This window comes from Dromiciops gliroides, chromosome 3 (genome assembly GCF_019393635.1).
Source record: "Dromiciops gliroides isolate mDroGli1 chromosome 3, mDroGli1.pri, whole genome shotgun sequence".
In the NCBI taxonomy this organism is placed as follows: Eukaryota; Metazoa; Chordata; class Mammalia; order Microbiotheria; family Microbiotheriidae; genus Dromiciops; species Dromiciops gliroides.
The window spans coordinates 622,896,991-622,906,595 of NC_057863.1; the positions used below are offsets into that span (position 1 = coordinate 622,896,991).

General features: G+C 46.5%; 1 protein-coding gene across 1 annotated transcript; it reads left to right on the forward strand.

The window, feature by feature from the left end:
- The first annotated feature begins 1,707 nt into the window (after positions 1-1,707).
- Positions 1,708-4,925, forward strand: NPPB (natriuretic peptide B). The gene is made up of 3 exons (XM_043998495.1): positions 1,708-2,097; positions 2,717-2,987; positions 4,648-4,925. The coding sequence occupies exons 1-3, from the start codon at positions 1,978-1,980 to the stop codon at positions 4,662-4,664; spliced, it is 408 nt and encodes a 135-aa protein (XP_043854430.1). The 5' UTR covers positions 1,708-1,977; the 3' UTR covers positions 4,665-4,925.
- Positions 4,926-9,605: the final 4,680 nt, after the last annotated feature.

The window sequence follows — 9,605 nt, forward strand, 5'->3', positions numbered from 1 at the left end:
TCCTCCCTCTCTCCTTTCCCCCCACCTCTCTCTTGTCCAGAACATTAAGTAATAATAAACATGTACATATCCCTTTAGAGTTGGGAAACCACTTTATTTAGTCATCTTATTTGAACCTCAGAGCAACACTGTGATGTAGATATTACTTGTATTATTTTCCCAATTTATAGGTGAGGAAACTGAATCTGAGAGAGGTAAATCTGCTTGCTGGTGGTCACACAGCTTGTAAGTGTTAGAGGCAGGATTCGAAATCAGCCTTAACCCTCATTACCCTGAAAAAAAATTAATCTGGCAACAGAAAAGTCAATAAGTATTTATTAAGCACCTACTATGTGCCAGGGACATTGCTAAACACTGGGATACAGAGAAAGGCAAAAGATAGTCTTTACTCTCAAGGAGTTCACAGTCTAATAGGGAAGACAATATGCAAATCACTATGTACAAACTGGATACATACAGGGCAAACTGCAGAGAAATTCAGAGGGGAGACAGTAAGATTAAGGAGGACTGGGAGAGGGGATTAGCAGAAGGAAAGAATCTACAGTGATTCTAAAGCCAGCCCTCTTTGCACTCCAACATACGGAGAAGGCATGAGTGATTTTATCCCTCATTTTTGCTTTTCAAAATGCCAGAGTTATAAATTCTATCCTTCAAGGGATGGTGCAATAATTCGAAGGTTACCTATAAGAGTGATGTTGTAGGATCAGAGGGCGAATTCTGAAAAACACACATCTGTATCTGTGGAGGGGGGAGGGAGGGCCCTGGAATTTGACCACCTTCCTGTCTTCTGTGGCTGCCCGCTACTTGGATTTGTTTGCTACTTAACTAGATTCTGCAATGTGATTACAACTCAGGAGGATTTATACGGATTGGCGATGAATATATACCGGGATCACTGGGAAATGTACCGCCAGCACCGTGGACAGCAGCAGAAGGTCTAATTCCAGACCACAGTGCTGGAGGCGACAAGAAGATGGCAGGAGGGACCAGAGGATTTTGAGAGAAAAATCAGCATGGGGGGAGGTGTGGGGAGACTGGGCTCCAGACCAGAGTGGCCTCCCTACTCCTTTCCTTGAATCGGGGAGCAGACTCCTTGTGGAAGGGAGTGTTAAGGTGTGCTTGGGGAGAGGAGGTGTCTAGCAGAGCAGATGATATGAAGAATTTGCTCTGCTCTTGGTCGACCTCTCTTTGGACACTTTCTCCTCCCTCCCTGGAGGGTTTCTGCTCCCAGATACCTTCCTTCACCCCATCTCCAGCTAAGTTACTCTCAACTCTTATAGGACCCTTGAAACAGGCAGGGTGGAGTTAGTGGGAGCCTGGGGGTGTGCTGAGCAGAACTGAGAACCCACTTCTAGTTCCATACCTGAATTATCTTCTCTCCCTTCCCCATCCAAGGGAGGAGGTTTCACTGTCGGTTGTGCCTGTGTGTTGGCTTGGGGTGTCCCCAGAGCTTCTTTGCCCTGGGGAAATTTAGGTGGAAGAGGACCGAAAAGGGAATGCTTTTCTCCCCCAAATCTCCAAATCCTGGGAATCTGTCTCTCTCTTCCCCTCCTCTTCCTCGTTCCTATCCACCCCATCTATCCTAGCGCGTTTCTATCCAAGACCTTCCCTTTCTTACAGGTCCCTCACTCCCACCCCCTACATTCAGCTGAGACCCGAGTTAGAAAGAAAAGGCGGGGGTGGAAGGAGGGGTGGGGGTAGTGCAGAGACTGTGAGGCGGCTGGGGCGCATTCTCCGGCCTTGAGCTCAGCGAGGTCGGTCGGAATGTGGCTGATAAGTAAGAGATAACCCTGGGAAGGGCAGGGACAAGGAAAGGCAGGACTCGGCTTCCAGCCACTGGGGATAAATAGCGACTGACCCAGAGAGCAGCCAGAGAGAGAGGAAAGGAGAAGCAGCATCGTCGGCTACAGCAGCAGGAGCAGGAGCAGGAGCATCCCGAGGTCTGTCCTTTGCCCCCCAGCCCATTCCTTCCTGAGCATGGACTCCCAGAAAGCGCTGCCCAGCATCTTCCTGCTTCTCCTTCTTCTGCAGCTCCAGGGAAGCTTCTCCCATCCCCTGGACAGACCTCGCCAAGCCCGGGAGCTGACCGGGGTACAGGTGAGCACAGCAGAGACTCTACGGGCCAGATGGCAAAAGGGAAACCCAAGACTGCCTCCCCTCCCCACCCCCCCACCCCCTCGCTCTGAGGGTTCTCCAGAAACACTAGGATGTGATGAGTGGAAGGCTGGGATTGGGAGCATCGCGGGGAACCTCTCAATGGGTGCGCCAGGGTCCCCACCTCTCGTCTTCTTCCCCTCTTTTTTTTTAAAGATTTTTTTTGGGGGAGCAATGAAGTTTAAGTGACTCGCCCAGGGTAACACAGCTAGTAAGTGTCAAGTGTCTGAGGCCACATTTGAACTCAGGTCTTTCTGAATCCAGGGCCAGTGCTTTATCCACTGCGCCACCTAGCTGCACCCTCCTTCCCTTCTAAGAGATTTCCAAAAGAATCAACAGGGATGGGCAAAGCCCAGAAGCCACCAATAAGGCGGTAGAATTGCTCTTGAGCGGAAGTCCGCATAATCCTAGATTCTTGAGGTCGTATTGGCGGTGCACTGGGCAGCGGCGGGAGCTTGGGGTGGGGGATGGGGGTGGGGGGTGGGGGGACGGGAAGAGTTGATCTGCAAGGGTGTTCACAGTTCTTGCTCACCATTCTTCTTTACTCCCACCATCCTTCCAGGAACTGCTGTACCGACTAAGGGACAAGATCTCAGCTTTGGAGGAATTGGAGTCGGTGGAGCCTGGGCCACGGGAGCGAGAAGAGATCCGGGGGGAAGTCTGGAAGAACAGACAGCCCCAACACCAAGCGGTACCAGAGGGCAGCCGTGGCTATAGGGTTGCTGCCTTCCAGCCCCTGTATGGTCTGCAAAGCCCTAAAGTGATGCGGGAATCAGGCTGCTTTGGCAGGAGGCTGGACAGAATTGGTTCTCTCAGCAGCTTGGGGTGCAATGGTAAACTGATGCCCTTTCCCCTGCCCTGTCTCTCCTTTGGCTTAACCCCGGCTCCCCCCATACAATTATATAAGATAGGCTCCTTAAGTAATCACTGTAACACTTAAACTCCCTCTCACTTCCAGACTTAGTGACCAGGGGACAGAACTGGGGATGGAGAAGTTTTGTAGAGGGACCAAAGTCACAAGAATTCGATTCAGGGGCATTTAACATGTCACACCTCCCCCCTACCCCCACCCCAAACTGGGACAAAAGAGAAACAGAGTGAGCTGGTTGTGGGGGGGGGACTCACAAGACTATGATTCAGGGACACAGCATGTCTCCCTCCCCCTTAAGGCTGGAACAAAAGAGAGACAGTGAACTCAAGGGGACTGCTCTGTTCCCTGGGGAACAGCAGAGGCTGACGGCAAAGATGCCACAGAAGCTTCATGGAGAGGAGAGGAGGAATCCCAGAGATGTATTCCTGTAGTCACTTTCTCATTTGTTTGGCTTTTACTTTTTCCTTCTTTCTTTATGATTAAGTGGTTGGCAAGTGTTCCCCACTGGGAGGGCACAAGAGTAGTAGGAAGACATGCTCTGGAGCTAGAATCCTTTGAAAGAGGACACCTCTGGCCTCAGAGACCCCCCATTCCAGTCCTAGGTCTTTTCTGTCCAAATTTAGAAAGGCTCCCTACATGGAACATGGGAGTTGCTGGTGGTACATCAATACTCGCTTATCACATGGTTGTTTTCTTTTATCCATGCCTTTTTCATGCACCATCAGAAAGATCCCTGGATATGGAGTCTGGGGACTTGAGATAAAATTCCAGCCCCCCTCCCCCCATTTGTGACTTTTTGGGCAAGCCACTTAACTTTTCTGTGCCTTAATTTCTTCATTGAGGGTTAGACTCAGTAGCCTCTGAGGCCTCTTACATCTTTGTATCTATGATTCCACAATCTGGCCAATGAAATATTCTATGACATCCCCCCCATTTATTCTTCTCCTTTGCCTGTAATCTTAGGCCTGTCCCTGCCTTCCTTTGGCAGAAGCATTATTCAGTTCTATTAAGAGCCTTTAGGGTTAAAGAGGCGGCAATAGCCCATTTTCTTGGTGATTCAGCCATCCAACATGTCCCAACTGCTAAATGGGGGAGAAGGGTTCCCTCATCTTCTAGTCATGCCCCCATGCTTCTTACAGCTGCAAAGGCAGAAGATGAAATCATTCACTTGGAGTGTTATTTCCATTTTGCAGGCCCAGGGAAATTAAAGAACTAGAATGAATTTCAGGAGGCAGTGTGCTTTGGAGGCTAGGACAGGAAAAGGAAAAAAAGGAGGGGAAGGAGAGGCAGATTTCACCTTGATGCCAGGAAAAACCTGCTAATTATCAAAGCTGTCCAAAATTGGGCTTCCTTTGGAAAATAGTGAGTTCACCTTCCCTAGAGGTCTTTAAGCAAAGGCTTGATTACCATTTGTGGGGAGAAGGTTCATGATCAGTTTGAGGTCTCTTCCTACTCCAAAAAGCTACGATCCCATGAGATGATAACACAAAACAAAGCCAAACGCAGAGAGAGAGAGAGAGAGAGAGATTAAAATCTAGATTCTACTAGATTCAGCTCTGCGTTTCTCCTGAATAACCTTATTTCTCTCTCTCTCTCTCTTTTTTTTTTTGCCCTCCCAACAGTGTCAAGAAGGAATTAAGAAGTCTCAGCTGCTTACTTCCCAACATCCAGTTCTCCTTGAGGCTTTTCCACCCCCTCAAAGTGAAGCCTATTTATTTATTTATTTTTATTTATTTATTTGGTTGTTTTGTATAAGCTGGTTTCTTACTTTTTGAGCATGGAGAATTCATGATTAAATAAAATCAGACTGATGTCTTTTTATCTCAGAGCATTTAAAAAATCCATCATCTTCCCTCTATATGCCTATATTTTATGAAGTACCTGTCAGATGTTAGGTCCTGGGGTTACAAAGACCAAAGTGAAGGATCCATTCCTTAAAGAGCTCACTTTCCACTGGGGGAAGAGACTTGCATACAGATAAACATGAAGTATCTGAATGACTGTGAGGATGTTACCATTCTAGTGTTGGAAAAATGTGGGGGAGTCCATATCATAGGGGTTTCTAAATGCCCTGGGATCAACAGAAATATAATCAGTTGAAATTTATTGGAAACTGCTTCAGGGAAGGGAGGGTGGGATTGGGGGCAAATGGGCTATGTGGTATGATGTTACATCCCCAAGGGTTCCCTTGCCCCACCAGTCTGCCAGTGTTCCAGTCACTCCATTGGCTCTGATGTATCCAGGGCTTTTGTTCAAATGTCAGAGAATGAGGAGGTGACAAAACAAAACTCATTGTCTCCTCCTCCCCCTCCACCAAAGCCATCTCCTCTTTCTAACTTCCCTATTACTGTGGAGGGGGCCATCGTTCCCTCATTCAGGCTCCAAACTCCTCATTCACCATCCCTTCCCACCATAGGGAAGTCCTGTCAATTTTACCTTCATGGCATTTCTAGGATATATCTCCTTCTCTACTCTGAAACTTGCAACCACCTAGGTGGGTAAAGCACTGGCCGTAAAGTTGTCAGGAACTGAGTTCAAATCTCACCTCAGACACTTAATAGCTGTGTGACCCCGGGCAAGTCACTTAACCCCAATTACCTCAAACATCTGGGGCCATCTCTGGTTGCCCTGATATATGTCTTGCCACTGGACCCACATGGCTCTGAAGGAGAGAGTGAGGTTGGTGACTTTGCATAAGTCACTTAAAATCCAATTCACTGCAAGTTATGACATCACCTCCATGTCATGGTTGACATCACCCCAATGTCATGGTCCTTTTTGAGAATGAAGGACAGGGGCAGCTAAGTGGTGCCGTGGATTAAGCACTGGTCCTGGATTCAGGACGACCTGAGTTCAAATCTGGCCTCAGACACTTGACACTAGCTGTGTGACCCTGGACAAGTCATTTAACCCTCGTTACCCCCACAAAAACAAACAAACAACCCCCCCCAAAATGAATGTTGAAAACTATCTTTACATGTAACTGGAAAAATAAATAAATTAAAAAAATACTATTTAGAGAATGAAGGACAAACAACAACAAGAAGCAGGCCCTCATTACCTGCTCCTGGACTATTGAAATAACTTGCTGGTTAGTTTCTCCACGATCCAGCCCATCCTCCCTTTGTAAAGTGCTTCGCAAACTTCATAGCGCGCGCGCGCGCGCGCACACACACACACACACACACACACACACACACACACACACGGGGGGGGGGGGGGGGGAAGGCCAGCTAGGTGACACAGTGGATAGAGCACCGGCCCTGGATTCAGGAGGACCTAGCTGTGTGACCCTGGGCAACTCACTTAACCCTCATTGCCCCGGGGGAAAAAAAAACCAGAAAACTTCATAGCACTACAGAAATGTTAGCTGCCTTAACTGGGTCCCTCCCTAACCACTCCCTGCCCCCTGGCTCTCAGGTGCCTCTCCCCACTCCTTAGACAGCAGGGAGGCTGGCATTTGTGGAGGCTTTGACTTCCCAGTCCTGAAACTTACCAGATTCAGCATGGGGTGGTGGAGAGAACTCTGGGTTTGAGAGGACAAGGGTTCAAATGCTGTTTCTGTCACCTAATATCTGTGTAATCTTGGTCACTTCACTTTTTGGGGACTCAGTTTCCTCTTCTTTAAATTGAGGGAGGTTGGACTTAGATGATTTCTAAGTCTCTTCCATTTCTATACCTATGATGCGGACACAGTCTGTTTCTTCAATCCACCTGGTAGAAGTGTGAAGCTTAGATATTCAGGCTTTCAGTCTCCATTTAGTGGAACCCACGGTTTGGTTCTTTCCCTTGGAGCAAAGATCAAGGACAGCAGACCTCTGAGACACAGGCTGGGTAGGAGAGAGCCACAATTGCCACCCTCATGGCTTCCCACAGTGGTGGAAGCACACTGTGAAGTGACAAAAAATCGAGCTTCAGTCCAGGTATTTGATAAACATAAATGTTTAATAAGTTAAGTATTTATTGTTTCAGGTACTGAAATAAGCACTGAGGGTACAAAAAAATGACAAAAGATAGTCCCTGCCCTCAAGGAGTTTACAATCTAATGGGGAGAGACAAATTGCAAACAAGTATATACAAAGTGAACTATATACAAGATAAATAGGAAATAATTAAAAGGGAGAAAGCACTCAATGGGTTGGGGGTGGGGAGGTCCTTGGAAAGGTAGATATATTCCACGGGCCTGGTTTTTTTGTTTGTTTTTGTTTTATTGCGGGGCAATGAGGGTCACACAGCTAGTAAGTGTCAAGTGTCTGAGGCCAGATTTGAACTCAGGCCCTCCTGAATCCAGGGCTGGTGCTTTATCCACTGCAACACCTAGCTGACCCCCCCCCCCCCACGGGCCTGGTTTTTAAATAGGTCACTATACAATTACAGCTTGAGTTTTGGCTCCCTTGGCTGCCCTATTACCAGATTTATTCAAAAGAGGAGGTGGTAAATGATCTATCTGGACCCTTTGCAGCTTTAATCTTCCTGGACAGAGGAGCTAGTTAGTGGACCAACAAAAAGACATGTTGTTAGCAACAAGCCCCCAGCAAGAGCTTAGCTTTGGTCTCCAGGGATGAATCCAGCTGGGGATTGTTTTTGCTGAACATTAAGTGGTGTCAGTTTAATAAGTGAAGTGGGTTTGCCTGAGTCCACCCTCCCTTCTAACTGGTGCTCAGACTGGGAATTGTTTAAAGAGATAGTGCCCATAGCCATCTCTCCTGCTCCATCTCTGTTTCTGCTAATTGTGATATGGGAGTCTCTTCTCCTAGAGCAAAATTGCATAATTGATAAAATTCATCTCCCAGGTTCAGTCCTCAGGCCTCTGCTCTTCTCTCTCTGTCTATAAGACCCCCATCCCCACCTTAGAGATATGATTGACTCCCATGATTCCAACTATCACCTTTGTAAGCAAGACCACAGTCTCTATCTCCTCTTCCTCCTTTCCCTCTACTGAGGGAAACTGAGGTCCAATGTTGAAATTACCTACAAGGTAACCATTCCTCTTTTCTCCTCTCCCTCTCTCTCCTCTCCCCTTCTCTCCCTTCCTCTTCTCTATTCTCCTCTCCCTCCTTTTTCATCTTCCCTCCCTTCCTCTCCTCTCTTGTTCTCTCTTCTCCCCTCCTTTCTCTCCTCTTCCTCCCCATCTCTGTGTGTGTGTGTATGTCTCTCTCCTTTTCCCCTTCCCCTTCCTTGACTCTCCTTCTTCCCTCTCTCCCCATCTAGCCCTACGTTTTCAATTGCATCTCAAACTTGAATGTTACCCTGACACCTCAGATGTGCTGGGGCTAAAACCAAACTCCACCTTGCCTCCAAAATCAGACCCTCCCTGCCCCCCACTCCTGTTTATGTTAGGGCATTCTTAACCTTTTTGGTTGTTTGTTTCATGGATTCCTTTGCCAGTATCTGGTGAAGCCTACGAACTCCATCTCAGAATGATGTTTTAAAATGTATCAAATAAAATTCAGAGGATTACAAGGGCTTGTTACATGCAGGGGAACTGTAGCATCCAAATATTAAAGGAAATACACTGATGGAAGGTTAAGAACCTCTGTGTCAAACTTTTGTAAAAAAATAAAAATTAAAAAAAAAAAAGAACCTCTGTGTCAAAGGGACCACCCTTCTTCTGGTCATCCAGGTTTAAAACCACAGAAAGCCTTGACTCTTTCTTCCCTAGACTGGTCCAGTTGCTAAATCTCTCTCTTTTTTTTTTTTAATGTATAAGGTATTTTATTTTTTCCGTTACATGTAAAGATAGTTCTCAACTTTTGTTTATACAAGCTTTACAATTTCAGATTTTTCTCCCTCCCTCCCCTCCCTCCCCCTTCCCCTAGACAGCAGGTAATCTGATATAGGTTATATCTATATATCTCTATACATATAGATATAGATATATACACACACATATATATACACATAATTGCATTAATCCTGTTACAAGAGAAATAATCAGAGCAGTGATGCAAAACCTCAAAATAGAAAAAAAAAACAACAGCACCCAAAACAAAAGAAATAATATGGTTCAATCAGCATCTATACTCCACAGTTCTTTCTTTCTTTTTTTTTCTTGGATTTGGAGATCCTCTTCTATCATGAGTTCCCTGGAACTCTTCTGTACCATTGCATTGGTGAGAAAAATATAGTCCATCACAGTAGGTCAACACTCAATGTTGATGATACTGTGTACAATGTTCTTCTGGTTCTGCTCATCTCACTCATCATCAGCTCACGTAAGACCCTCCAGGTTTCTCTGAACTCTTCCTGCTCATCATTTCTTACAGCACAATGCTAAATCTCTTTCAATCCTTTTCTGTGCTGTCTTAGATGAGCTCTTCCTCTCATCTCCCTAAATTGTTTTTGTTTTTTGGTTTTTTTTGTGTGTGTGAGGCAGTTGGCTTTAAGTGACTTGCCCAGGGTCACATAGCTAGTAAGTGTTAAGTGTCTGAGGCCGGATTTGAACTCAGGTCCTCCTGACTCCAGGACCGGTGCTCTATCCACTGTGCCACCTAGCTGCCCCTCCTAGATTGTTAAAGTGGACATCCCACTTCAAGACCTTCTCCTCTTCAGTTCACTATGTGCCCCATGGCCAGTGTTA

Excerpts from the sequence above, each read along its gene's own strand:
- NPPB (XM_043998495.1), top strand. The coding sequence starts at position 1,978 with ATGGACTCCCAGAAAGCGCTGCCCAGCATCTTCCTGCTTCTCCTTCTT. Across the intron at positions 2,098-2,716 it reads GGGAGCTGACCGGGGTACAG|GAACTGCTGTACCGACTAAG; the intron begins GTGAGCACAGCA and ends CCATCCTTCCAG.